At 51.1% G+C, this 26,010-nt stretch overlaps 11 protein-coding genes across 11 annotated transcripts; 5 read left to right on the top strand and 6 right to left on the bottom strand.

Annotated features, from left to right (window-relative positions):
* Positions 1 to 354: 354 nt before the first annotated feature.
* N7508_002228 (terpene cyclase/mutase family protein) lies at positions 355 to 2,726 on the top strand (the record flags this gene model as incomplete). The annotated part of the gene is made up of 4 exons (XM_058460294.1): positions 355 to 564; positions 619 to 1,082; positions 1,135 to 2,580; positions 2,639 to 2,726. 4 exons carry the CDS (start codon positions 355 to 357, stop codon positions 2,724 to 2,726), a joined length of 2,208 nt encoding a protein of 735 aa, XP_058323826.1.
* A 243-nt stretch (positions 2,727 to 2,969) lies between these two features.
* N7508_002227 (co-chaperone SGT1) lies at positions 2,970 to 4,491 on the top strand (the record flags this gene model as incomplete). The annotated part of the gene is made up of 2 exons (XM_058460293.1): positions 2,970 to 3,917; positions 3,970 to 4,491. The coding sequence occupies 2 exons, from the start codon at positions 2,970 to 2,972 to the stop codon at positions 4,489 to 4,491; spliced, it is 1,470 nt and encodes a 489-aa protein (XP_058323825.1).
* A 312-nt stretch (positions 4,492 to 4,803) lies between these two features.
* Positions 4,804 to 5,286, bottom strand: N7508_002226 (uncharacterized protein; the record flags this gene model as incomplete). Its single annotated transcript, XM_058460292.1, has 1 exon — positions 4,804 to 5,286. The coding sequence occupies one exon, from the start codon at positions 5,284 to 5,286 to the stop codon at positions 4,804 to 4,806; it is 483 nt and encodes a 160-aa protein (XP_058323824.1).
* Positions 5,287 to 6,938: 1,652 nt separating this feature from the next.
* On the bottom strand, positions 6,939 to 8,286 carry N7508_002225 (PQ-loop repeat-containing protein; the record flags this gene model as incomplete). The annotated part of the gene is made up of 2 exons (XM_058460291.1): positions 6,939 to 8,058; positions 8,231 to 8,286. The coding sequence occupies 2 exons, from the start codon at positions 8,284 to 8,286 to the stop codon at positions 6,939 to 6,941; spliced, it is 1,176 nt and encodes a 391-aa protein (XP_058323823.1).
* A 332-nt stretch (positions 8,287 to 8,618) lies between these two features.
* N7508_002224 (transaldolase family protein) lies at positions 8,619 to 9,867 on the bottom strand (the record flags this gene model as incomplete). The annotated part of the gene is made up of 6 exons (XM_058460290.1): positions 8,619 to 8,681; positions 8,733 to 9,060; positions 9,118 to 9,458; positions 9,521 to 9,649; positions 9,696 to 9,739; positions 9,795 to 9,867. The coding sequence occupies 6 exons, from the start codon at positions 9,865 to 9,867 to the stop codon at positions 8,619 to 8,621; spliced, it is 978 nt and encodes a 325-aa protein (XP_058323822.1).
* Positions 9,868 to 10,281: 414 nt separating this feature from the next.
* On the bottom strand, positions 10,282 to 12,866 carry N7508_002223 (cysteine--tRNA ligase; the record flags this gene model as incomplete). Its single annotated transcript, XM_058460289.1, has 2 exons — positions 10,282 to 12,393; positions 12,459 to 12,866. The coding sequence occupies 2 exons, from the start codon at positions 12,864 to 12,866 to the stop codon at positions 10,282 to 10,284; spliced, it is 2,520 nt and encodes an 839-aa protein (XP_058323821.1).
* Positions 12,867 to 13,021: 155 nt separating this feature from the next.
* trm61 (tRNA 1-methyladenosine methyltransferase subunit GCD14) lies at positions 13,022 to 14,545 on the top strand (the record flags this gene model as incomplete). Its single annotated transcript, XM_058460288.1, has 1 exon — positions 13,022 to 14,545. One exon carries the CDS (start codon positions 13,022 to 13,024, stop codon positions 14,543 to 14,545), a length of 1,524 nt encoding a protein of 507 aa, XP_058323820.1.
* A 250-nt stretch (positions 14,546 to 14,795) lies between these two features.
* On the bottom strand, positions 14,796 to 17,553 carry N7508_002221 (UBA/TS-N domain protein; the record flags this gene model as incomplete). Its single annotated transcript, XM_058460287.1, has 2 exons — positions 14,796 to 14,897; positions 14,968 to 17,553. 2 exons carry the CDS (start codon positions 17,551 to 17,553, stop codon positions 14,796 to 14,798), a joined length of 2,688 nt encoding a protein of 895 aa, XP_058323819.1.
* A 2,566-nt stretch (positions 17,554 to 20,119) lies between these two features.
* On the top strand, positions 20,120 to 21,778 carry N7508_002220 (URC4/urg3 family protein; the record flags this gene model as incomplete). The annotated part of the gene is made up of 4 exons (XM_058460286.1): positions 20,120 to 20,449; positions 20,510 to 20,999; positions 21,055 to 21,647; positions 21,695 to 21,778. 4 exons carry the CDS (start codon positions 20,120 to 20,122, stop codon positions 21,776 to 21,778), a joined length of 1,497 nt encoding a protein of 498 aa, XP_058323818.1.
* A 514-nt stretch (positions 21,779 to 22,292) lies between these two features.
* On the top strand, positions 22,293 to 23,364 carry N7508_002219 (Rag GTPase GTR1; the record flags this gene model as incomplete). Its single annotated transcript, XM_058460285.1, has 2 exons — positions 22,293 to 22,486; positions 22,551 to 23,364. The coding sequence occupies 2 exons, from the start codon at positions 22,293 to 22,295 to the stop codon at positions 23,362 to 23,364; spliced, it is 1,008 nt and encodes a 335-aa protein (XP_058323817.1).
* Positions 23,365 to 24,216: 852 nt separating this feature from the next.
* N7508_002218 (AP-1 complex subunit mu) lies at positions 24,217 to 25,983 on the bottom strand (the record flags this gene model as incomplete). Its single annotated transcript, XM_058460284.1, has 6 exons — positions 25,908 to 25,983; positions 25,681 to 25,809; positions 25,356 to 25,585; positions 24,809 to 25,298; positions 24,378 to 24,752; positions 24,217 to 24,297 (listed from the first exon to the last, which is right to left on the bottom strand). The coding sequence occupies exons 1-6, from the start codon at positions 25,944 to 25,946 to the stop codon at positions 24,217 to 24,219; spliced, it is 1,344 nt and encodes a 447-aa protein (XP_058323816.1). The 5' UTR covers positions 25,947 to 25,983.
* Positions 25,984 to 26,010: the final 27 nt, after the last annotated feature.

Genomic DNA, 26,010 nt, shown 5'->3' with positions numbered 1-26,010 from the left:
GAGCAATTCGAATTTGTGAGAGCTGGGTTCGTAAAGTGACGCGCCGCTTCGCGTGTAGACGGAATTTCTTGCTTTTCAATAGCTTGAAAAGCTAATACGATCCTACCCTCTTGCTCCGTATGTTTTTGTTGTTGAGGATTGAATACGAATTGGTGGCATAGTGGGTGGGTGAAGAAGGTAGGTCTAATTAATTGACGCGTTTTCGCGTCGCTGATCCCCTTGGTTGTGTGATCCACTCGATTCGAGTGAAATACGTTATACGCCGCAGTCGTGATACCGATGACTAAGCTTCCCCAGCTTTCCAATGTTTGCTCTACCCTGAGCTTTTTGTCTTCAATCAACACTCCATTGAGCATGCCTTCTACGCCTCATATTGGTCCGTGGAGGACACCAGCTCAGGGCCATCTCACCCCTGATGCCAATGGAGATCTGCAGACCGACTATACTCGCTGGCGATTGGTCGATGAAGAAGGCCGCCAGACATGGCGGTATCTCGAATCCGACGAGGAACTTCAAAAATGGCCGCAGTCAATCGCAGACAAGTACCATCTAGGATTGCCAACGGTATGTGATCATTGACATCATGTCATCTCAATCTTAGTTCTAACGCCAAGATAGGGTCTTCCCGAGCTTCCAGAGGCCAAGACGCCCTTGGAAGCTGCCGAGAATGGTCTGTCATTCTTCTCACATCTCCAACTCGAGCCCGGTAACTGGGCTTGCGAGTATGGTGGCCCAATGTTCTTGTTGCCGGGTATTCTGATCACTTATTATGTGACCAAGACCCCGATTCCCCCTGAGTATGCAACAGAAATCAAGCGTTATCTGTTTGCCCGCCAGCAACCCGAAGATGGTGGTTGGGGCCTGCACATTGAAGGTCACAGCTCTGTCCTCGGTACTTCTCTTAATTACGTTGCTTTGCGTTTGGTCGGTGTCGGCGAGGATGATCCACGCATGATCAAAGCCAGGGGCCTCCTGCATAAGTTTGGAGGTGCCATCTACGGACCCCACTGGGCCAAGTTTTGGCTTAGTATTTTGGGTGTCATGGAATGGGAAGGTGTCAACCCAGTTCCACCCGAGCTTTGGTAGGTGAAAGTTATCATCAGTGTACGTGGCCGTTGTTGACTGGCTTTCTAGGCTTCTTCCCGACTGGGTTCCTTTCGCCCCTTGGCGGTGGTGGTGTCACATGCGCCAGGTCTTCCTCCCAATGTCCTACCTGTGGTCCAAGAAGTGGTCTCATCCTCTGGATGATCTGACAAAATCGCTCCGAGAAGAGCTATACACTCAGCCATATGATAGTGTGGATTTTGCTGCACACCGCAATTCCATCCACGAGGCAGACAACTACTACCCCAAGACTTGGTTGCTTAACTTTGCTAATGATTTGCTGGTTCGGTTCTGGAACCCCTATCTTCGACACCCTAGCATCGTTAAGCGCGCTGAGGATTGGACTTGGGAGTTGATTCGCATGGAAGATGAGAACACCAAGTATGCGGGGCTGGGACCCGTCAACAATCCAATGAACATGGTGGCTTGCTTTATTCATGACGGCCCTGACAGTTACTCTGTCCGTCAACATCGGGAGAGATTGAATGATTACATGTGGGTCAAGGGCGAAGGCATGCTGGCTAACGGAACCAACGGTGTTCAAGTGTGGGACACGGCGTTCATCACCCAGGCCATTGTGGTTGCTGGCTTCGCCGATGACCCCAAATGGCGGCCTATGTTGACCAAGGCCTTGGAGTTCCTCGACGATCACCAGCTACGAGAGAACGTTCCAGACCAAGAAAAGTGCTATCGCCAACACCGCAAGGGTGCATGGCCCTTCAGCACTAAGGATCAAGGTTATACTGTCAGCGACTGTACAGCTGAAGGTCTTCGTTCAACACTGCAGCTGCAGGAGATGTATCACTTCCCGAAGTTGGTTCCGGTGCAGCGATTGAAGGATGCTGTGGACTGTCTCCTCCTCATGCAGAACCCCAGCGGTGGCTTCTCGGAGTACGAGATTACTCGTGCGTCACCCAAGGTAGAGTGTCTGAACGCGGCCGAAGTCTTTGGCGGAATCATGATCAGTTACGACCACCCAGAATGCACAACTGCCTCCGTGACAGCACTATCACTGTTCAGCAAGTTTTACCCAGATTACCGTGCCGATGAAATCAGGGACGCCAAGAGGAAGGCCGTCGCTCACATCAAGCACGTGCAGCGCGCCGATGGTAGTTGGTATGGCTCTTGGGGAATCTGCTTTACCTATGCTGCCCTGTTTGCACTTGAAAGTCTGGCCAGTATTGGCGAGACTTATGAAACAAGCGCGGACTCCCGTCGGGGCTGTGATTTCTTGATTGAGAAGCAGCAGGCTGATGGTGGCTGGGGTGAGTCGTATCTCAGCAGCTCAACCCATCAATATGTACAACATGAGAAGTCTCAGGTGTGTCAGACGGCCTGGGCTCTTCTTGGACTCATGGAGGCCGACTACCCACACAAGGAGCCGTTGGAGAAGGGCATCAAGCTGTTGATGTCGCGTCAACAACGAAACGGAGAGTGGCTACAAGAGGCGATTGAAGGTGTTTTCAACCAGTCCTGGTAAGTGTTCCTGATTTGATTGTGAATTGTGAATTGTGAATTCTAACAGACTCTATAGTATGATATCGTATCCTAACTACAAATTCTACTGGCCTATCCGTGCGCTGGGCCTGTACAGCAGGAAGTATGGGAATGAGAAGCTCTAGGCTAGATCACCAGGGGAAAGGCTCTCAGGCGGGAAATATGTACTTAATCAATAATAAGACTAAGAAGCTACCTGATATTTACGACGTAACGCGACGATGTGATGACTCTGCCGCGTTTGACTGCCAAACAAACGACCGATTGTTCTTGTAATATGCAACTTTTTCTCCTTTTCTTTCTTTCTGGTTCTCCTCCCTGTCACGCATCAAACAAAAAGCCCCTGTATCTCAACAGTCGGTGAGGGTATGCGCCGGACCGCCATCTCCATCCAGCCTTGGCTGAAGTGGAACCGCAGAAACACCCGGCCCTACCTCCAACGCCTCCTCTTCGGCCTCGAGTTCACTCTCCGCGAGCCCCAAGACCCCTCCTACGCCGCAACCGTAGCCGCAATGAACGCCGCAGCTCAAGGTGACAAGGCGCTTAAAAGCTCCGACCTACCCCTGGCCATCCAGCACTACACCCAAGCTCTGACGGAGCTACCCCGCGCCCCGGCCTACTACATTTCGCGCTCGACCGCCTACACGCGCCTCAAGTCCACTGACGGCGGCCCCAACCCTCAAGCTGCCCTCCGCGATGCTGAATGCGGTCTTATCCTCGCTCGCGAGCGCGGAAAGCGTGAGCTGATGCTCGCTGCGCAGATGCGCCGCGCTATCTCGCTGTACCAGGTTGGCCGCTACGGAGATGCGGAATTCGTGTTTACTATCGTTGATGGGAAAGCTGGTGTGTCGGAGCCGGAGGATAGATCTGCTGGTATCCAGGCGGCTATGTCTGGTGTGAAGAAGGGTCCTCTGGGTTCTGAGTTGCCTGTTTGGCTCACTAAGGTGCGCAAGGCCATGCGCGGGCTGTCTGAGGGTGATGAGAAAGCTGTTGTTTCTGTTGTTGAGATTCCGGAGAATGTCCAGATTCCTACTGAGGCTGAGTTGAAAGCTCAGCTGGCTGCTATTAAGTCTGGCAGGATTGTTGGTGCTGTGAAGGCACAGGAGGGTGTTTCCAAGGCTGATTCGGCTCCTGTTTCGTCTGCCATTGCTGGATCTTCGGCTGCTCCGGCTCAGAATGCTAATATCGGTGCTGCTGCCCCTGTTCCGGAGAAGGTGCGCCATGAGTGGTATCAGTCTCAGGACTCTGTTGTCGTCACCCTCTATATCAAGGGAATCCCCAAGGATAAGGTTACAACTGACCTGAAGGAGGGCTCGGTAAGTCACATCTTTGTTCTTCGCCCTTGCATCGGATGCTGACAAGCTACAGATCTCTCTACAGTTCCCTCTTCCCTCTGGCTCCGAATATGACTTTACCCTGGATCCCCTCTACGCCACCATCAATGCCTCTGCTTCAAAGGTATCTGTCATGGGCACTAAGATCGAGATCACCCTGCAGAAGCAAAAGGCAGGCCAGAAGTGGAGTGCTTTGGAAGGCTCTTCCGCCATCGCGGGGCTGACCGACCGCCCCGCTGCGCCTGCTGCACCAGCTGCCTCAGGTCCGTCCTATCCCACCTCGTCCCGCAGCGGCGCCAAGAACTGGGATCAGGTTGCCTCTTCGCTTACCGAGAAGAAGTCCAAGGGAGACTCGAAGGATGGCGCTGATGATGCCTCGGATGATGAGCTCGGCGGTGATGCAGTCGATGGATTCTTCAAGAAGCTTTATGCGAACGCCGATCCTGAAACCCGCCGCGCCATGATCAAGAGCTACACTGAGAGCCAGGGTACTTCTCTGAGTACCAACTGGTCTGAGGTTGGAAAGGGCAAGGTTGAGGCTCACCCTCCAAATTGATGGCTCACGACTTGCTTCAATTCGCTCTGTCAAAAGACTTGATTTCATGATTCCATATGCTATGCCGCATCCAGCGAAGGTGTTCTGCCAAATGTCTTTATTTTTATCATCACCCATGTCAAACTAGTTTCCAATTTACTGGCTTAACCTTCCTGGGACATGGCTCATGGCCTTGAACCGTACTTCAATTTGTAACTACCGGGATTATGCCCACTGTCATAGTAAGAAGACTGGGTCTGAAAGAAAACCGAAAAATATCCCCATCCCATCTTTTTCCCAGCACCAAACTCATTCAGCCCTAACTCATCTCATCTAGGGACATCTTAAAACACCTGTTGGAGCAGTCCAAGGATTAACCGACTTCCCATTAGCCCCCCTCAGAGCAGCACTGAACCCATTCCCAAACAGCTCAATGGAGAAATAACAACCAGGTGTGGTGGGCGATGGTCCCAAGAACGAAGGGGCATCATAATACCTCACAACGATCTCGCTTGGCAGAGCAAGTCTCTCTCCCGCACTCCTCATCAAACCGCCTTTCTCTATATTCAATTGCTCGCACAGAATCAACACTTGGACCGGCTGGTTCCCAAACACCGTGCTCTGGATACCTGTGTAGGTCGTGCAGAGCTTGGTCATGGCACCCTGCTCCAAGTCATTCCCAGTGGAGATGTTAGCGGCCAGGAAACCGTGTTTGTTGTATACGACCACGATGCTGCAAGTGCCGAACCCGGTCATTGAGACATTTGGGTAGCTGCTCCAACTACCGTGGGCTGTCTGTTCGGGCATCACGTTCATTGTTGCGGGTTTCTTTGCACGGGAGGTATCTTCGGAACGGGATATTGAGTCGAGTTGTTGCGTTTGGGGAGGCAAGAGAGCTCTCGTCTTGAGAATGAAAGATGATTGCTCGGGTGGAAGAGTTTACTAGGGCTTGCTTTGTCTGCTCGGCTTTGTGCCTTGGTACTCTGCTCAGTCCGACTACATCTACCCCGGGGGATTCCACGACTCTATATATAATCAACACGCGAAAAAGAAGAGATCAAGATGTAGACAGTTGGGCTGGAATCAGTAAAAACAGATTCTGCAAAGTCCAGCACCCAATTCCGATGCAAACTCCCGGGTGGGAGATACAGTTGGCTGGGAAGACACCACAGCAACCACAGCAACCACAGTGAGCTCATAGAACCAGAAACCACGATTTACAGTAGAGAAAAAACACCTCCACCCCGAACCGTGGATTACACCTGCATAAGTGAAAATAGGCAAACTCAAAGCCGAAAATGATAGGCTGGTGTTTCGTGAGGGCTCAGACTTAGCCTGGGTGCTATTCGTTCTCCGTGAAACTTATATTTGCCGCCGGCCCCCCCTAACCCGCCCCAAACTCCCCTCGTTACATCCACTATAAGTGATGTTTTCTTCGTAAGATTTGCCGACTTTCCTTCTGGATGCCCGACATGATCGGCTGCTTGCTTTAGTGTGATGGTGTTTCAAGGTATTTGCATAAGTAATCCTGGGAGTGGTTGGCTGCCGTGCCAAGTTCTCTACTAGGGGTCCTGGTGAGAACCGTTGTATCCCGCAGGTGTGAGACCAGATGGGCTTCTTGGGCATGATGTGGGATGTTGGGAGCTGGGAGAGCTTGCTTTTTGATATATCGATCCATGTCTTATGGCGTCACGAATCCAATCGCGGATCCCTAATCCCTGTTCTGTACCGAACTCTTCCCTTGTACTTTGCTGGCGAGGTTTTCGTGTTGATATTGACCGCTAGTCTGGGCTTGATCATGTTCCGGGGGAAAGAAGAAATGTGTCTTGCAGGTGTTGCTTTATTGGCTCATATTTGGCCAGTGTTCTGGGCTTAGACTAAGGTTCGAAGGGAACTCTTGAGTCCGATCATCAGATGGCGCTTCTGAACAGTTCCAGCAAGTAACGGGATCGGAAACAAATAGACCTTGCTGGGAGTAATCGCATCCTGGTCATACAGCTCGCGTGTCCACCACAGCAGCAACGTTCATTCCGTATCATCCTGAATAGAATATCTTGCATGGGTATTTTGCCACCGTTAGCGAAGAGCAAACAAAGAGTGTACACAATAAGGGAATTATATGACTATGATATCGGACTCAAAATGTCAGATATCTCAATAGATATAGAATTAGAGGTATGCCCTTACCCGAGACGATCGGTGTCCGCAATGTTATTGACCGGCCTTTGGTCAACGTGCATAACCAAACGACGATATCGATTTCTTGTCTAGGTGGACAGCTTGAACGTGGCTCCAATGCCTGAGTCGACCAGGAGTCGACGATTCTGCCCCATTAGTCGGTTCCATGATAGACAAATAGAAGTGCTGTTTATTGATTTTGGAGCTATGAAGTGTATGTATTCAATGGCCGGCGTGACCGTGTTCTCAGTATAATCATTTCGTTAATCTTACATGAGCCGTTTGAGTGGCTACTCCTGGTCATCATACTCATCATCAGCACCCTTGTTGTCACTGTACAGGAAGAACTGGGCGAAGATCGCCATATCCAACAAAAGGGTGCCAGCACTACCAACAAGCCAGGACAGATTGACCAGCACATACCGCCCATATAAGGCAGCCGCCTCACCGGGGTGGCACTTCTCGCGGTGACGATGACCCATAGCACCCACAGAAGACGATTCGCGGTGGCAAACAGGCGAGTATGCCAAGATGGACAGCACATATGTTAGGTTACCAATGCAGGCAAAGAGGAAGAAAAGCAAAGAAACTCCATCTGTGGATTTGCGGCGGAAGTTCAGGAGGAGCTGGGGCAGACGGGATCCCAGGTACAGTACTGCGCAAAGGTACCCGAAGACTTGGCCGAGGACGTCCATAGTAAGGGGTTCCGCATCAGGTGCTGAGGACTTCGAGGCTGGGCTGACGTACCATCCCAGCACACCCGCGGCACAGACGAGAGCCACGGCGGTAGAATTGAAAAGGATGGTTTGGACGGTTGAAATACGGCGACGGCGAGCTCTTTCGGAGCGGCTGCGTGAGGAGTCGGGCTCGACGAAGGGGGTTGCAGGGGAGAGATGAGTTCCATCCACTGATGAGTGAAAAATATCATGGTACGAGGCTGCTGAGTGTCTTCTTCCCTCCGAGGCATGGGCTGGGCGTGTACCTTCTTGGGAAGAATGTCCAGCTGCGTTCCGGGCAGGTTCTTGGGGTTGAACATGGCCGTTAGACTTGGGAATCAGTGCAGATCTCTCAGTTGGTGCTGGGTGCTCGGCGCCACTAGCCTCGGCATCGCTGGTACCATTGACTGGTGTAGCTCCCGGGGTGGGCGACGGAGACAACTCGTCTCTGAGGTTGAATCCTCGGTAGTAAAAGCATTGACCCAGTAAAACTATGTCCGCTAGAGTGTAGTACACAGCAAGGATAATCATGGTGGGCAGAACACCCTGCATGACAGCACCGAGAATATTGAATACATCTCCGGCCAACCAGACAATCAGGAAAAGAAGAGAAAGACCATCTGCAGAGCCGCGTCGGAAATTTTCAATAATCTGCGGAGAGAACACAACTACCCAGCAGGCAATTGAAATTGACCTGAATTGAATTGGGTTAGTCTTTGGTTTGAAAAAAACGCAATTGACAAAATCGAGAGATCGTCGGTCTCAACGGATCTACCTGTCACACACGTATGTATGCACTGAGATGCACCGTAAGGACCACATAAAAGAACAACAAATTCAACAGAAATGTAACTTTTGAGACTTACCCACAGATGCCGCTCAGGGCCTCAATGTTAAAATTAGCCGCCTGCGAGGGGAACATGTTGCAGGCGGAACCGTATGATTCAGAATGCGAAAATTTTCGCTTAGGTATCAAGTCTAAGAAACAGTATATTGCACAAAGAGAGTTGAACACGAGTCAAAATACATGGGCAATCCAGCTCTGTACAAGTCGACAAAGTAACAATTAAAGCGGGAAAAGAATTGGAGAAAGCGGATGGAAGGTGGATGACGTCTTGGGCCGGTCACGTGCCAGGGAGTATAAACGGAGAATTCAGCAGGCAGGACGTGTATTTCTTCCTATTTCTTGCTATTCCTAGCTGAAAATAAAATCAATGAGGATGGACTACCTATTGATGGTCTCATCATCTTGAATCAAGCAGCAACCTTCATGATTTGCTCCAGCTTGTCCTGGAAATCACAGAAGATGTTTACAGCCTAGACATCATTAGCACAAAAGGAAATGTAAATTATACTAAGTTGACATACCTCAGTCAATTTTATCTGACTAGCGCCACCAAGGTCTCGTGCAAACGTGATCTGATAACTCCCCGGATCATTCACGAAAGACACGCCCTTCGCTGGAATAGGCAAAGTAGGAGCAACATCAAACAGCGAGTTAACATTTCCAGTGTAAGGTTGATTTAATTGACTCAAAAGATGAGGTGCAATGGTAAGATGATTTACTCCAGCAAGGAAGTAAATCTCTTCAACAGAGGTCAAACTAGCGGGCAGGACCTTTGTGGAAGCATTGATCGCTTTGTAATGTTTCTGTATAGCTGCACAAAGCGGGAGTAACTTTGCCTGGTCAACGAGCCTGTCAAGAAATAGCTCACAGTTAGCTCCATAAATAGGCACAAATATTTAAACTTACCCAGTATTGACCTGAACCTTCAATTCATTAACATAAGGCGCAATATAAGTGCACCCAACTTCAGCAGCAAGAACAGCCTGCGCCATACTAAACAGCGTAGTAGCAAGAGTACACACACCAGCCAGCTCAAGCGTGCGACAGGCCATCATTCCTTCCCACGTACTTGGGATCTTGATAGAGATGCGATCCACATCGAAACCGGGATGGACGTGCTGGAATAGTTGGACAAGACGTAGTGCATTGATGACTGTCTTCTCCGACGAGTAAGAGTAGTATGGGTTTGTCTGTACATGGACTCGTCCGCGAATGTGCTGTGCCATTCCGGCGGCCATTCGCACCATCTAGTATTTCTTTTAGTGGCAATTTTCTTTGAATTTGGTATTTGTTGTTATTCGAGACATACCGCGACCTCGACGGCTAGTTCTTCAATCGTGATCGAGGAGTACTTTGCATGCAGTGCTTTCGCATCGGCTAGCGATGTGGAAATCACCTCGGCGCGTATTGGTTTGGAGAGCTCGCCGAAGGCGATGGCCTGGGCGGTTAGCACCCGCCTTACGATTAGGTGCATTGAGCCATACTTGGTTGGAAGTGCAGTCTTGGAATGGGCCCAGAGTTTTGGCAACTATGACCTCTTAGATTGTTGTTCATAGGCATGTGTTTGTTGCTAGGTATCTTACCTTCTTCGTCCATTGTGTCGCAGTCAACAACCGTGCGCGAACGCATGTAGTCAAGACCTGTCTGGAGAGCCATCCTATATTATAGAAAGAAGAGAAGATTAAAATTCAACCGGCTGATATAGAAAAACCCGGACACAAAGTCTGAAAAGGTGAGTGATGGAAAAGGAGAGATGATAGACATCCCACCTTCTCCGGATAGAACCCCAGATGGGCTATTATTGGGGGAATTCCGGGGCCCCAACAGCCCACCAAGTGGCAAGTCCAGGCACTTTTGCCCGAGTACTTCAGATGTTGGACTACGTTGCTCCGAGCTGCATGTCAATTGAGGGGTAGTGCTTAGATTATCCCAATCAGGTAATTGTTGGATTGTAGGACAAGAAATATAGGATTGATATATGCCTGAAACGCCCCGCGATGCAAAATGGATGATCCTCCTGAAGTGCCGAGGTATCAAGCTAGTTCTTAATGCTTTTCTTTACCCTTTTCTCTATTTGGCCTGGGTGGCCAACCACGCCTCGTGCGTCTTCTTCTGGCGTTCCCAGTCTTTGCGAAGCTTCTTCGCGCGGCTCTTGGTGATCTCCTCGCCAGCGGCGTCACGGGTAGGAACACCGTCCTCGTCCCAGGCGCTAAACTCGTTGGTGCGGAACATCTCCAGATGGCTCAGCTTGCCTTTTTCGGCCTTCTTGAGAGCTTCCTGCTCCTTCTTCGCCTTCTCTTCCTGCTTTTGACGAGCACGGATTTCCTTCTCCTCGCGTGCCTTGAGCATCTCCTGGGTAACAGGTCGGACAAGGGCGGGTTGGTTGTCCCGGTCCTCGAGGTAAACACCAACATCGAAGAGGTCAATGTCACGCACTCGGTCGCACAGGGACAGGATATCCTTGCCGACTGAATCAGATGACTCCAGGGACACAACCTTGTTGCGGAAGTTGGAGTAAAGCTCCGCGTAGGGCTTGGCGCATTCGGAAGCCTCTTGCGGGGCCGGTGCGGCGGCGACGGCGTCCTCGATATCCTTGGCTGAGATGCCAGCCTTGGAGCGAGCAGCTTGGCGCAGAGTGTCACGAATGGCCGAGAGGGGGTACAGGTAAGCCTTGGCCTCTTCGGGAACATCAATACCAGTCCAGCCAAGCTCAGCAGTGTCAGCCGAGGCCGTACCGTTAAGACCAAAGATGTTGACGATAGAGGTGACCCATCGTGCGGCATCCTCGGCGTCCTTCGGGTTCAAGGTAGCCTTGTCGACAACGTTGAACTTGGTAATGAGCTCCGAAATCGACTGCATGACAGCTGGAGTGTTGAAGGAGTCGCAAAGCTGCTCATCGACAGCCTTCTTGGCAGCTGCCAAATCAGCAGCAAAGGTGGTGTCGGTACCAGACGACTGGACAGCCGAAGGGTTCTTGACCTTGAGGAAAAAGTTGTTCACCTTGTCCTCCCACGAGCTGCTGGTGTTAACCAGCTCATCTGTGATCTCAACGCCGTCCTTCCAGCCACCGAGAAGGAAGACAATACGCAGACTTCTCGGAGTCCAGTCCTTTCGGTCCAGGGCTTCCCGAATGGTGGTGAAGTTCTTCAGTGACTTGGACATCTTAGACCCTTGAATAGACAGATGGCCCATGTGCAAGAAGTAGTTGACCCACTGGTCATGCTTGTGGTCATCATGCCAGTAGGCCTCACTCTGCGCAAGCTCATTATCGTGGTGGGGGAAAGCAAGGTCAATACCTCCGGAGTGAATATCCATCTGGTTACCGAGCCTGGCAGAAGCCATGGCCGAACATTCAATGTGCCATCCAGGGCGACCCTTGCCCCAGGCACTAGACCAAGCCGGCTCACCGGGCTTGGAGGACTTCCAGAGTGCGAAATCAGAAGCACCACGCTTCTCTGTGGTTTTGCTAGCCAGAGAACCTTCACCTTCTGCAGCCAACTTGTTGTCAGACCGACTCCAGGGCTCAAGGCGAGCGTATGGGTGACCTGCGGCCTCGAAGGCGTTGATATCGAAGTAAACCGATCCATCTTCAGTGGCATATCCAAACTTGTTCTGAACAATGCGGTCCACGAAAGCCGCAATCTCGTCACCGTATTCCGTCACGCGAGTCAATTCAGTAGGATCCAGAACATTCAGGTCCCGCATATCGTTAAGGAACCGCTCCTCGTATCTCTTAGTAAGCTTGGTGAAGATGCTGTGGTCGTTGGCATCAACAGATGCACCCTTGAGCGCATCAAGATAGGGAAGAATGAGGTCTTGCGCATCCGTGTAGAAGGTCTCAGCAAACAGAGCAGGGTCGGCACTACTGCCATCCCGGGCTTCAGCCTGCGCAATGACATTTGCGGCCGAGGCAGCTGTCTTGATGTGCATCTTGACCTTAGCCTCATCATCGCCAGCTTTTTCATTTCCGGGCAGAGCTCCGCCATTCAGAATATTCTTGTAAGCCTTTTCCACGGCGGCCCTGTATTGCGACGGAGGAAGTGCGGAATCGAGCAAGGGCAGGTTCTTCTTCAAGTAGGCAGTGAAAGCACTCTTGGCGATATCGAGAACCTCCGGGGTAATTGTCGGACTAGCAGCGACGAATTCGTTGAACAGGTGTTGTTGTCTGGCGCGGAGAATGATCTATACAATTCGTGAGTCACACCATTGAGGACCTGTGTCATCTACACCACAACGCGAATCCATACCTTGTCGTCAACATCCGTAATGTTCATAACAAAGTTGACATCGAACTTGAAGTAGTCGCGCATAATTCGGCGGATAATATCGGTGCTAACATAGTTGCGGGCGTGTCCCAGATGCGCATCGTCGTAAACAGTCGGGCCACACGCATACCACATAACTTTCTTGCCGGCAGGGTCGATCGGAACAAAGGGAGTCTTGGTCTTGGTCAAAGAGTTCCACACCTTCAAAGCAGGCAGTTGCGCGTCCGGGCTGGACGGTTGCCGCCATGGCGGCTGTTGACGTGAAGACATGGACCTAAACGAAGCGAACAAAGGTAGAAACCGCTGTTTGGACGGAGAGGGGAGTAAGGGCAATCGGGGGAGGAGCATAAAGAAGCTAATGGAGGGGGAGGGGCTCTTGTTACGACTCATCCAGCACTTGCGGACTCGCTGTGATTGGCGGTAGCTGGGGATTGGAGGACCAAGCCCTGAGCCCTACTTTATACCCCGATTGGGTAACATGGCAACTTTTTCGACATCATCTCGCCTTCCCCAGGCGCTTTCACAGTTCCCTCTTGTCACTCATCATGCCGTCTCCATTCTTGACGCCGAGCGCCACGGCCGACGCAGATGGTCTCGCCCTTTTGCAGCTGCGTCGCGATCAGATTATTCCAACTATCCTCCGGACATATGACGACGAGAACCAAGGCTACCTCGAAGGAAAAGTGACAAACACCCGATTTGGGTCCTTCCCACACAGTACCCTCATCGGCAAACCCTGGGGCTCACAAATTGTCGCCTCAAAAGTCGACACAGGCTCGCGCGGCCGCAGAAACACTGCAAAGCGCAAGGCCGAAGAGCTGGAAGGATCCGCCGCGTCGACACCCGCAGAAGATGAGAAGCCCGAATTGAAGACCGCCGTCGCTGCAACAAGTGGTTTCCTCCATGTTCTCGCCCCAACCCCCGAAGCCTGGACCCTCTCTCTCCCCCACCGCACCCAAGTCGTCTACACACCCGACTACAGCTACATCCTCCACCGACTGCGCGCACGACCCGGAAGCACAGTCATCGAAGCCGGAGCCGGTAGTGGCTCCTTCACACACGCGGCTGTGCGCGCCGTGTTCAATGGATACCCCGAAACAGCACAGGCGACAAAAAAGCGCCGCCTAGGAAAAGTGTGCAGTTTCGAGTTCCACGAGCAGCGCGTCGGAAAGGTACAAGCAGAACTCAAGGACCACGGACTCGACGGGTTGGTGGAGGTTACGCATCGCGACGTGTATGAAGATGGTTTCCTACTGGGTGATCCCAAGACCGGCCAATCGCCCAAGGCCAACGCCGTTTTCCTGGATTTGCCCGCGCCCTGGTTGGCACTGAAGCATCTCACACGCAATCCTCCCTCCGGCGAGTCAGCGCTCGACCCGTTATCACCTATCTATCTGTGCACTTTCTCCCCTTGTCTCGAGCAAGCCGAACGCACAATCCGCACTATGCGCCAGTTATCATGGCTGAACATCTCCATGGTGGAGGTCGCCCAGCGTCGGATTGACGTGCGGCGGGACCGTGTCGGGTTGGATACTGAAGGTGTGCGTGGTGCAACTCTTTATCCGAAGACCGTCGATGAGGCAGTCGACAAGCTGCGCAGTGATGAACAGCGCGCCAAGCGCATCCGTGAGCACCGGGCTAACAGGGAAAACCCTGATTACCAACCTATTGTGGAGGATCTGCCGGCTTATAAGGACGCTGCTTCTGATGTACCTTCATATGCTCTTGGTCGCTTAACCCATCGGACAGAGCCGGATCTTAAGACGCATACTTCTTATCTGGTTTTCGCTATCTTGCCTCGGGACTGGTCTGAGGAGGATGAGCAGAGGTGCAGGCAGGAATGGCCTTCTGAGAAGATTGCTAAGCCTGATGATAAACCGGTTAAGAGCAAGAAGCAGATGAAGAAAGAGGCCGCGTTGGAGCGGATACGCATTCGGGAGGAGAAGAAGCAACAGGAGCGGGATGGACAGGCTGCTGGGGCTGGTCAGACTGAGGGCGAGGTCCAGCCTGAGACGACTGAGGCGGAGATCGAGAAAGAGGTCAAGTTTGACGAGATGACCGATGCATGAGCAATGATCCGTTGTACAGAATAAGTAATTTGCCAACAACAAGCAACGGAGTTCCAACATGGTCATCAACGCGATAACCCGACTACTACATATACAACCCCGAACGATAGCCATGGCAATAGCTCAGATGGAATAATCTAAACGTAAATGCTATAAAATGCTTTCTAGGGTTATCAGATCATGATATGCAACAGAGATAAAAATCAGGGAATAGATGGTATCAACAATGATAGCAAGAGCAAAGCTAAGCTCATAGATTATTCTCAACCCTGAACTTGTCCCAAGCTTCATTCAGAGTTCCGAACACAGCTCCAGCAATCATGCGTTGTTCAGTAGTGGCAGTGGTAGAAATCTAAAACAGAGCAAGTCAGAAAAGAACCGAGCATTGCAGGGGAGTAGAAAGAAATCAGGATAAAACATACCTTGTCAGGGTGCACCTTGCCAATACCTTTCATATACTGAATCTTGACCTTGTTTGGCAAAACCAGTTCGGCCAAACCGACCTTCTTCCATCCGGCCTCGGGCCACAGCACAGTATCCAGACTGCCCAGGAGAGCGCGCAGGTTATCTTGCTTGCCATTCCTCCAGGTGGCAAGCCTGAGATCGACGCTCTCGGTAAGAGCGAATTTCTCTTCGTCGGCACGCTCAGCTGCCTGGTTAGCTTGTCGCAAACGACTGACAGCTTCAAAGTCCTTCCCAGACGCCGAAGTGGCAGTGAGATCCGACAAAGCAGATACCTGTTTAGGTGCCGGCGACGGCTTCTTCCTGGCAGGGGCAGCGGGCTTGGATTGGGGTTTGCTGGTGCCAGCGGCTTTCTCGCTTCGGTTCCGGCCTGCGATGCTTGTGCTTCCGCCATGGCCAGATTCGACGGCCAGCTTCCATGCCTGCGCTGCATCGCCCCAGCGCTCCAGTTGCTCGAGTGCTTCGGCCTTGCGCATTAATGCCTTGCCGTAGAAATCTTTCATGGGCTTGGGCGCTTCGCCGGTTCCGAGGTCAATCGTCTCAGATTCCCCCCTGGATGGGCCGATGAAAGTGAGGATGACGTCTGCATCTTCGATCGCGGACTTAGGCTCTCCAATCTTTAGACCAGTCATTGCGCGATTACTGCGAATGATAATTGTAATAGGGTGGTTGTCAGGAAGCATAGCAAGAGCTGCAGAGAAGCTTTGGTGGGCTTCTGCGTAATCGCCTCGCTTATATGATTCTGCAGCCTTACCACGGTGCCGATGTGTTGATTCAAGTGCCTGTGGCGATACAGGGGGGATAGACCGTGTTGGGGCTTTGGGGCGCACGGGAATGGGAATTGAGTGTGCAGGAGGTGTAATAGTTTGAGCTGGGGGAGATGGCTTTGGGCGACCAGCTGAGGGCGCAGAAGAGTCAAATAGGTCGACATTGGGCTCAGGCTGCGGTGACGCTTGTGGGCGCCTGCGTCTTGCGGGACTGACATAGGCTTCCGTTGACTGCTCTTCCGCAGCAAACCGTGAAAGTCGAGTTTTTGGATCCTGGGAGGTTTGTCTGGATGGGCGCTGGAGGAAATTGGGTTGCTGTCTTTGTTGCGCAGCGCCTGGAGAGGGCTGGTTGCGGGGAGGAAGATTCCTAGGATCAGGTTGGGGGCTTTCACGGGGACGAGTGGGTTTGCGAGACCGACCATCACCAGACTCAAGAAGAAGAGCTTCATTTGTGAAATCTTGCGGTTGCTTCTGGGCTTGGGCCTGGGCTGGCTGCTCACGGCGACTTAGGCGTTGAGGCTGTGGAGGAGCTTGATCGTGTGCGGATGGTTCTCTCATCCAGCGAGGCTGGCTGGGGTCATGCTCGGCGTTGAATTCATTCACAGCTTGCTGAAACTTCTTGCTACCGGTTTTCCAGAGCGAGCCTGCGGATTTCAGCAAGTTGTTACCGAATTGCGACGCCATCTGCGCAGGATCCTTGTCTGCTGAGGCAGGGCTCCTGTTATCGCGATTGCGAGATTGTGTTCGCTCTTCCCTCATCCAGGTGGGCGCATCGCGATGACGGCTGTCGCTTCTTTCGGGTCGTTCAGCAGGGTGGCCGCTAGGGCGTCCGTCGGATTTCTGCCGAGATTCGGCATGGGCCTGGGTAAGAAGCCACCCAACAGCAACCTGTACATCGGTTCCAGACTCGGTAGTTTTCAGAGCTTGGCGAGACCTGTCCGTAGAAAATCCCATGTCGACCAGCTCCGCAATGGCTCGATCGACGTCGTTTGAAGGCATGGGGGATGCATCTTGGTCGCGTCCGCGGTCTGTGGGCGTGACTGACGCAAGAGGCGATTGTTGACGAGGAATCTCGGATACGGGCTTTCCTAGTAATCCAAGAAAATCGTCATCGTCGCCTTGTTCGAAGACAGGCGCGGGGGCGGCCTTGGGCTTCAATTGATTCAAACCGAACGGGTCGTCATCATCAAGATTATTCAGACCCCCTGTATTGTCCTGCATCGAGATTCCTCCATTGGAAGGTGTTTGCCGACTGTTCGTGTCGATTCGAGGCGATGATCTAGCGGAGTTTGGGACTGGAAAATGAGTGGATGCGTCAACCGGCGCAGCGGAATTGAAGGCAGCTAGAATATCGTCTTCGTCGGCTGGCGATGATACCGACTGCGGAACTGGAGCTACAGCCGGGCTCTGCGTACGTCCTTGTTCAAAGTTGTCCCAGAATTGGTTGTTCTGTCCTCCGTATTGCAATTCGAATCGGCTGCGTTTCTCGGCATCCTCCTTGGCCTTCTCCTCCTGCATCCGCTTCTGTTGTTCCGCGAGAGAAAGGTTCTTGTTTCCAGCGGAAGGGCCAAATGAAACTAGATTGGCGAAGCTGTCGCCAGTCGATGCGGGGGGCTTAGCTGGCGAGCTTGAGCGATTCGACGCGGCGGATAACGGTGTAGACCTGCCGGAGCCGCCATTTGATGGAATACTAGGAAACAAAAATCCAGAACCCATGGGCGGGGGTTTCTTCGTCTTGCTTGTGTCGGAGGACCAACTTAGGCCGTTGAGGTCCTCCATGTTGGGGTGTCGCAGAGCTTCGAGAGTGACGTCGGGTCGTCTGGTGTCGGAGGATTAGGTCCTGGGGAATTGATGAAGGGTTTCCATGATCTCACCAGGTCATCAAAGAAGTGTGAAGTAATTGTGTCTTGCAACGGTCAAACAGATGTACAATGCCCGTTGCCTCCCTGCATGTGGGGGATCCAGACCGCACGGGCTGAGGCGCTGCACGTGATGCTATGTTTCCGTTCATTCTGAAGCTCAACTCTCTGATCTCACCTCAACTATGCCTACTCCTTGGTGAGGGTGGCATATTAAGAATCATATTGTTCCCGGGTGCAATTATTAGGTACCAACTGCATACGAAGTGACGTCGATGTCAGGAACCGCCCAGCTCAGATCTTCTGCTTTCCGGCTATATTTACATCCAAATGCCTTGATGGACTTTACTTGGCAATCCACTTGAAATCTGTCAAAAGTGTGTATTTAGTTGTCTACCACCAACCGCGATACTTGCCTATTTACTATTCGCGGCCCACAGACGTACAGATATACATGCAAAGTACAGACAATGTAAAGCGGCAAAACGCTAACTGATCGATTTCACCCGTCTCCATGCAAGTGGAGTGTCGTTTTTGCACTACACAGCCGAGAAAGATCATCGGTTCCTGGCCCTAATTGGCACACATCTGACACTTGGCCTATGGCGTTCGATTTAGTTACAGGACTTGTGCATGCTAATCTGTCCCTATCCAACTATGAAAGAGGGAATGACCCGAGAATTTCCCGGGCCGTCAATCATAGTAGATTAGAATAAAAGGTTTCCATGGTGAATCCTGCGGTGGTGGCCTCCAATGGGGGAAGATACGCATCTGCGCCTTTAGGGGGCAGAAGAAGAACCAGTCGTCATATCCCACAAACCTTCCCGATATAGAAAGATTTAGGGTTGTCCAAAAGCCGAGGATTTATAAAGGCTTCAAGTCTTAGCCAGTCTTAGTGGGCAGACTGAAGAAAGTTTGACAGCCGGTGTTTAGAACCTGTCTCGTATAGGCTACTTTTACGAGTACCAAACAAGGCACTTGTTGTCAGTGGGTCGTGGCGGCAGTCTCCGTGAATGATTATTCTCGAGCACTAAGTACAGACGGCGCGTATGTAAGGGCATATAGCCCACAATTTCCTCTTGTAAGACGCTTAGGCTGCCTCCTTCCTATTCTATCAAGCTTCACACATTCTAAATTTCCTGCTCGATAATCCACTCGACCTAGATGCTTCGAATCTATGAAACTAGCAGGGGGATGAAATAGCAGATGGGTCTGTGGCTGGGCAGAATGGCACCAGTGCAGAAGGTACATTTTCTCGTATCCCTAAGTTATCATCACCATGTAATATACCCATTCTAGTTGCATGTCTAATGTGTAATATATATGTTGATGCTCAATGCCTCACCAGAACATAGTTTGGTCAAGTGCAGGCCGTATAACAATAACTCTGTTATGGAAAAGAAAAGCCAGGACTCCGCTCACAACAGCTGTGAGCGGAGTTCCTCGGGTAGATGAGCCGCGTAGCGAATTGAAAGGTATCAGTGGACCACAACGGTATTGCCGATTCTTGCCCCGACAAAGTCCATGAGCAGGTAATTTTAATCCCCGAGGAAGTCAACTTGAAACAGACCCAATGGAGTGGCCAGGCCCGTGCTTCCCGCGTTAGTCCCAGTGTTGTATAAAGGGCGGAGATGAGACCCCTAACAAGCATATGTGCGAGCATTGGACGTCATACTCCTATGCTTGTCTGAGTCGGGGTTGGTTCATGCGAACTTGTCAAACTTCCAGTGGTACGCAATATCCTGACCCATGCTAAGTCCCCCTGTTCATGCAGATATAGCGCGGAAGGAATACTCCGTACACTCTGTAGAATTCTCCGATCCTCGTCGGGGGTTTAACTGCATGTGAAATCCCAGTTCACCTTTTTTTGATCCAGGGGTAAGAACACGTATATGATAGAAGAGGCCGAACCCTAAATAGACGGATCCTCACTGATTTCGATCTACGCGAGGCGTGTGTTAGAGTGTACCAGAGATTCACATAGGATCTATTGACGCGATACGCGACAATTAGCCATTCATGATTCTGATACAGCTCCAGAGTGGATTAAGGACCGCACAGGGCAGTGGAACGGTACGCCAGTCCGTGCTGGTTTTCTCCATTTTGGCCAGACCCCAATAGGGGAAAGTCTGATATATAGCGATCTATTCCAATGTGTGATCTTACTCGAATTCCGACTGGTTCTTTCCTGGCGGGGCATGTGTTTTCTTCCTATTTCGGCAATCGGTCGAGTTCGCCGGACGTCGGGTCTTTAGGCCGTACCCAATACCCCTCCTCACCATACTAATTTGGTTGTTCTGGGCGGTACCCGGTACCTCCGAAACTTTGCCTTTTTGCCTCACGATCCAGCCCCTAATTCATTAAATTTAACAAACTCCACCTTGAACTTGTCCCCGCCTAAAAATTCATTGGGAAAAAAAATACAATAACAAAAACATTGGATCCCCTTCTTTTCTCTCTTTCCCTCCTTCAGCCTTACACACATCATGGGCATCTTTAAGCGGAAAGACTCGAAGCAATCCGAGCGGGATGAGAATGAATCATTCGTGTCGGTTAACAGCGCACGCACGTCAAATACCTCCTTGAGATCACCAGGATACAAGGGCAGTGGCCCGCCAGCCTCCATTCCAGAATTGCCTATTGCCAGACCTCCAGACCCAGCATTGGACCCCGCCGCATATCTACGAAGCATTCATGCTGTCCGCGAACGCTCAACAATTATCCTGAACAAAGCCAAGAACAACCAACTGAATCATTTCGACGTCGACCTGAGTAAATTCGAAGCTACCGCATCTTACGTTGTGTCTATCATCAAGGTAAAATATATCGAAAGAACAAAATCATGTGATCCGCCAAGCGCTAATGTGTTCATCTAGAGAGATTACGCGCCAGACTATGAGAGTATTCCGCCGCATGGTCGCTGGCAGCATTTCGACGTGGGGGGTCGACCGCGTGTTGACCAGCTTCTGCAATCATGGCCCAGTCGGATTGATGTCCAAGAGCGCACGCGCCGTTTGATTGATTTGTTTGTGGTGTCCGTGCTGTTGGACGCTGGTGCGGGTAATAAATGGTCTTACCGATCGAAAGAGTCCGGAAAAGTCTTTTCGCGCAGTGAGGGCCTGGCAGTTGCCAGTCTGGAGATGTTCAAATCTGGTCTTTTCAGTAGCGACCCGACGGAGCCATGTCAAGTGGATGGTGCAGGATTGAAGAAGATTACGGCCGAGGTGCTTGCCAAGGGCATGCAGCATTCGGAACAGAACCCACTGACTGGAATTGAAGGTCGCACGGGACTGTTAGTTCGACTTTCGGAGGCTCTCAACAACCAGGACTTTTTCGGCGTGGATGCCAGGCCAGGCAACATGCTTGGTATGGATATTTAATGTCCAAATTGCGGTTGGATAGCAGCTAATTCGGTCTCTAGATTACCTGCTTGGCCACCCATCAACCCTCGCTTCTTCCGTGCCAATTGTACCACTCACAACACTTTGGTCTGTCCTAATGGACGGATTGTCTCCCATCTGGCCCCCTTCACGAACACAAATTGACGGCGTACCCATCGGAGATGCCTGGAAGTGCTCCGATCTCCCTAAGTCTCCCCCGGCACAGCAGTGGGAGAACATCGTCCCATTCCACAAGCTTACGCAATGGCTATGTTACTCCATTATGGTCCCCATGTCTAAATTGATGCACATTCACTTCGCCGGGAGCGATCTTCTGACTGGCCTTCCCGAATATCGAAATGGAGGTCTACTTGTCGACCTAGGCCTCTTGAGTCTGAAGCCCGAGGATATGCAGCGTGGAATCAATGCATATAAAGAGAATGCCCAGATTAAGGGCCAACCAAACGTGGAGGTTGCACCGCTCTTCTCTGCCGACGACGATGTGATTGTTGAATGGCGAGCCGTCACTGTCGGCTTCCTCGATGAGCTTCTGGATGAGGTCAACTCCCAATTAGGTCTCAGAGGAGAGGAGCAATTATCTCTAGCACAAATGCTCGAGGCTGGCACTTGGAAGGTAAGATTTCTCTATCTCATTCATTAATAGTTCTAACAAAATTATAGGGAGGTCGCGAGATCGCGGAAGTTTCGAGACCCAACACCAAGGAACCCCCTATCATGATACGATCTGACGGCACTGTCTTTTAATACCCTCTATTTTCATATTAATATCCTGATGACCTGAGACTTTCTTTGTTTATATATGTCGTCATCCCGACAAAATGCTCCACCTGAAAATCACCTGAAAATCAGGTTCTGAAGATCATTTTTGAGTGCCGCCGTAAAGTCCCGAAGTAGACGTAGATGTAGATAGTTGATGCAAACAGAGTGGTAATTTCCTTAGTGCGAATTACGAGTGTCTCTCAACTCCCTCCCAACTCGACTCCTCCCTCATCGTACCTCGCTGCCTCAACCCCAACCCCCTCACGTGACACGGCATAGCTTTAGTCCGCGCCTCCGCATCTCAGGGTTGGAGCTTGTCTCTTCTCCTACTCTTTCTTCGGTCTCAAAAAAACAATGCTCAACCAATAACGACCCCCTAATAACGACAATTTATAACAGCCTCACTACCGTCTTGAGCCGGCTGAAGCTGTCTCCAAATTGATCCGCGCCGTCCCCGCAACAAGAGCGGGGCATCCGAGCTCGACACCCCATTCCGATGATGGACGCTCGGAAGAAGAAGAGAAAGGTGCTCTTGATGGGCAAGAGTGGATCGGGGAAGTCATCCATGCGCTCGATCATCTTCAGCAACTATGTCGCAAAAGATGTCCGGCGCCTTGGTGCGACGATCGATGTGGAGCACAGTCATGTCAAGTTCATGGGTAACCTGACATTAAACCTGTGGGATTGCGGAGGGTGAGTTCTAGTCGATTAAAAAGCCCATTATAGAAACAATTCACTAATCCGAGCGGCTTCGCAGACAAGATGCCTTCATGGAAACGTACCTCGCCTCCCAACGCGGGAACATCTTCTCCGACGTTGCAGTGCTCATCTACGTGTTCGACATTGAATCAAGAGAAGTCGACCGAGACCTAGACACATACCACGCAATTATCGAAGCACTCCGCGAATTCAGTCCGAACGCCTACGTCTTCTGCCTCGTACACAAGATGGATCTAATCCAAGCCGAGCACCGCCAACGCATCTACGAAGAACGCTCAGCCTTGATCCGCAGCCGCAGCGACAACTTCCGTGTAGACACCTTCGCCAGCAGCATCTGGGACCAATCGCTGTACAAAGCCTGGGCAGGCATCGTCCACAAACTAATCCCGAACCTAGTCGTGATCGAGCGCTTCCTAACAGCATTCGCAAAGAAGATCCACGCCGAAGAAGTTATCCTCTTTGAGCGATCTACCTTCTTAACCGTGACATCTGTCACATCCGAAATCGGTGAACTGAACCCCATCTACGATCGCCATGAACGTCTATCAAATATCATGAAAGCCTTCAAACACTGCGCCGCCCGCAACACCCTGACCACACCAGCCTCGGCTGGCTTCGTTGTTATGCACACCAAAACCCCCCAGTTCAATATCTTCCTCGGCCGCTTCACTGATAATACTTATATATTCCTTGTCGTGCCGCCCGGCGAAGCCTCCTACAACTGCGCCGTTCTCAACACCATGCTTGCCCGCGAGGGTTTCTCAAAGGCGGCTGCTGGCGGCCGTGGCGATGGCTTCCCGCTTCCTCCGCCAGATTCAGAGGATAACGCGACCAATGGATATGCCCCGTGATTATCGGGACTGATACGTGGGCAATATAGCTTGGCTTATTGTAGGGTTGTACATGTGAGGTATATGTTGTTTTCTCGATCTTTCACGATTACTTGTTCATGACACAAAAATTTATGCAGGCGCTCTTTGTTGGCGTTTCGGAGATGAATTCATTTTTGATATGAGTCTCCCCTTTTTTTGGCTGTCCTTTTTTCATTTTCTTTTCTTTTCTATTCTTTTCTTTTCTTCGAGAATTGAGATACCCTGTCTGTACATTGTTTGTTCTTTCTTGTGGTCTCATTCTCACTTTCTTCCTCTTCCTCTTCCTCGTGGTTTTATGGTATATAATCCACTCGGGCAGATGTTCCAATATGGGGATGGTGATGTGTACTCTGTGTTGTGCTTGTTAGTAGATAAAGATTTGATATTTAGCTTGTATTTTGCTTTCAATTGGGAGAGCGTGAATATATAAACCCAGATCAAAGCCTGGTACTTGAACTAGACTACGAATTGCTGCAAACAAACCGAGGTACTACACGTACGATTGCCATCACACCAAAATATTCTAGACTCTCTTTTTCAAAGTTACGCAAAAAAAAAGCAAAGAATAAATCCTCCATTAACGATCTATATTTCCTCGCATCCGATGCATAAGGCGGACAAAAAGGTGTGGAAAGGGTAACAACATGGAGGAATTTGATTATCTATCGGACCGGCCGGCCTCAACGGAGAAGCATGAAGCATGAATGGGGGGGTTAGGAGAGTAAGGAGCAAGAGATAAGAAAACGATTTGGAAAAAAGGAAAAGTGAAATAAGGGGAGGGCTGTACAAAGTCAAACACCCACGGCGCAAGTCATGGCCATTTTTTTTGTTTCATTGGACGTCTGGCATGCGCATAGCGATGTCGCCTGACTGTGTGATGTATCGCACCCAAGGGAGGGAGGGGTATTGCAGCTATTAGTGGGTGGGTTGTTAGTTGATAGCTCTCAAAATATGATTGTCGACGACACGTGGGGAAGGGAGGGATTGCATACCTTCGGCTCGGTGATCTTCAGATACCGCACTTGGATACCACTGGTTGTGAAATAGGGGATCTCGAACTTGACGTTAATGGGTCTCTTTGCTTTGCCCATGCCGCCGGCTCCACCCATGCTTCCTCCAAATCCACCAGTCATACCTCCGCCTTGCTCGTCGTCGCCCTTAACTGAGGGCAAGCCCAGCTCGGCGCGCATGAGGAACTCCTTGCCACCGCCGAACTGCTTGATCTTCCAGATGATGGCTGACTTCTCGGGAGCGTAGTGCACTGTTCCGATGTTGGTACGGAAACGGGGAGAGTCTGCGTCTTCGGGAACGGGAACGAGAATTTCGACATTGTTTGCTGTGCTGCGGCGTTTGAATTGCGCCTTGGCCTGTTGGGTAGATGTTTTAGAGGTGTGCGGTCTGAATAGCTGGCTGACGTTCTTACCTTGAGCATATATTCGATACGGGATCCTGAGTGTGATTCAACCACGCACTCCACCCAGATCAGGGGCTTCACTTGTGTGTTCAATCGGTAGCTCATGAGCTCGAATTCACCATCTGGCGGAATGAAGCTGATTGTTCTGTCATTCTCGAAGCGCGAGAGTCGGACACACTGGTGGAACTTGACATCTTCCATCTCGACCGACTTGCCTCGCGTGGCACGGCCTGTGGTCTCGAACATGACCTTGTCGTTCAATCCCAATCGGAGTTCTGGCATACCACTCAGGTAGCACTTCATCTTGACTGCGCCCAGGATCTCAGATCGCAGGACATTTCCGTTCGCCGACACGAGGAGGTTGAGAGACTCGACCACATCCAGGAAGACTTCGTTTTTGCGGTAACGAATACCCTCGCTACGCCATGAGACGGCATTTGTAACGGCAATAGGTGGCCGTGCTTGGACATCCAGTTTGTGTGATTCTTGGGTGATGTATCTGGATTCAGTGTTAGTTGGGTCGAGTTACCACACCAGCATTGCAGCAATTGCTCACTCTTGTAGAATCTTGCTCTCTGTTGTCTGCGGGTATCCAAAGTCCATCATCTCATCCAGCAATTCGTAGATGACGACAAAGTTATCCCGGATACTCTCCTCCTCCAGCACCTTGAAGTATTCGGTGAAGACCTCCACAAGCTTGTGGAGAAACAATAGGATTTCGGTGGCATTTGTGTTTCTTTTTGTCAATGCGAGGATGTAGAGGTTGCTGTGGCGGATATAAAGGTACTAAACAGTATCACCCCTGTGTCAGTGGGTGGGAGCGCACAAAAGGAGGGACTCAGGAGCGGGTGGTTTCAGGCTGTAGCAGGCGGGGGACGCACGTTAATGCCCTCGTGAGAGAAGCAGGGAGGCACTGCGGAAGATTCTTCTTCGGCATCACTGAGGAGGATAGGGAATTTTTCGACTGCGGACATGGGAATGTCCCCGCGATAGTTGCGGGCCAGAAGGGTCTATAAAATGGTCAGCGGGGGCGTGTCCCTCGACGCATTGGCGGGTGTCGGAGCTGGAAGTCGCGTCGCCATGGTTTGCAGAGTGCTGCATAGCCTACCTTGCCCTTTAGGTCGAGGAAGAAGAGTGCGGACGCCATGACGTGTCAATGGGGGTAAATAGGTGATGGAGGAGCGATGTTGATGATCTGGTCTTTCGGATGG

This window comes from Penicillium antarcticum (genome assembly GCF_028974205.1).
Source record: "Penicillium antarcticum strain IBT 31339 chromosome Unknown utg000002l_segment0_segment0, whole genome shotgun sequence".
Lineage (NCBI taxonomy): Eukaryota > Fungi > Ascomycota > Eurotiomycetes > Eurotiales > Aspergillaceae > Penicillium > Penicillium antarcticum.
Note: the sequence above shows the minus strand (reverse complement) of the source record. Positions and strands in the feature narration are given on the sequence as shown.